This window comes from Aegilops tauschii, chromosome 6 (genome assembly GCF_002575655.3).
Source record: "Aegilops tauschii subsp. strangulata cultivar AL8/78 chromosome 6, Aet v6.0, whole genome shotgun sequence".
Lineage (NCBI taxonomy): Eukaryota > Viridiplantae > Streptophyta > Magnoliopsida > Poales > Poaceae > Aegilops > Aegilops tauschii.
In genome coordinates, this window is record NC_053040.3 from 325,234,229 (window position 1) to 325,235,450 (window position 1,222).

General features: G+C 41.2%; 1 protein-coding gene across 1 annotated transcript; it reads left to right on the forward strand.

Moving 5' to 3' along the window:
- The first annotated feature begins 229 nt into the window (after window positions 1-229).
- On the forward strand, window positions 230-832 carry LOC109773185 (uncharacterized). The gene has a single exon (XM_020331882.1). The coding sequence runs from the start codon at window positions 230-232 to the stop codon at window positions 830-832; it is 603 nt and encodes a 200-aa protein (XP_020187471.1).
- Window positions 833-1,222: the final 390 nt, after the last annotated feature.

Below are 1,222 nucleotides of genomic sequence, written 5' to 3' on the forward strand. Positions count from 1 at the left end.
ATACTCCCTCTGCAAGGAAATATAACAACTTTTGGTTCACTGCTTTAGTGATTTCTTTACAGAGGGAGTACTTGTTTAGTTTAAATTGTTCATGCACTTGTTTACATAAATTTTCAATAGCGCCAGAATTCCTATACTATCTGCCGTCATATTCATCTCGGCTTATTGTTATCATGTTATTGTCATGCTTCATGTCTTATACCAGTTTCATCAATTACAGTCCTTCGGCATGGCGTTCGAGGATGATTATGCTGCTAGGGCAGATGGAAATACCGAAATTTGTGTGAAGTACACGAACAAGGCTAGCTGTGTTGAGTACTGCATTGGCAGATTCAAATACTGGCTGTGGAACGACGACCAGAAGATAGTTGCACTAGATGTGGAGTACACCTGGCCTCGTGGTCCGACACAGATGGCGGCCGTGGTCCAGTTATGCGTTGGCATCTACATCCTCGTGTACCACATAAGCGTTGCTGATGAGCACTTCGGCCTGCTTGTCGCCTTCCTGCTCGACGAGGAGTACACCTTTGTTGGGGTGGACATCAACAATGACGAGAAAAAACTAAAGCATGTTGGTCTGGTGGTACAAAACTTTGTGGATATCCAGAATATGTGGAGAGTGCCTGATCCAGTGACGATTAAGCCAAAGTATGGCTTGGCTGACTACGCTGGTTCCATCATCCACCACAGCTACAACAAGATGAAGGACGCTCTCACAGAAGATGACCACCATATATGGGCAGAAGCGCCCTTGCCCTTGAAGAACATCTATTATGCTTCCATGGACGCGTATGCCACCTACGACATATACATGCGGTTGGTGAACTTCTAGAAGGGGTTCGAGAGTCAGCGCTAGCATCTCGCCAAACCATCTAGGCGGTCAAAGAAGTCCGGAAGGAAGAATGAATCAACCTAAAATGTTTCTTCTATTTATCTAATTGATAGTCTGTAAACTTTATTATACTGCTAATAAGTCGTAAGTTCAAATTTCCTGCAAGTTGAATCATCCTTTATTCTAGCTGTCTTGCCTAATTTGATCCATGTTCACGAGATATTATACTTAAGACGTTTATTTTGTTTCGGTTTCGCTAGCTATGATACAGAATGCAATAGCCATTTTTACCAAAATATTATTTCAGATTTATAATGAATACTGTTCTCAACTGGGTTTGAATAAAGAAATTTTTATTTTTTAATTGCATAGAGAAAGTTCATTTTTTTA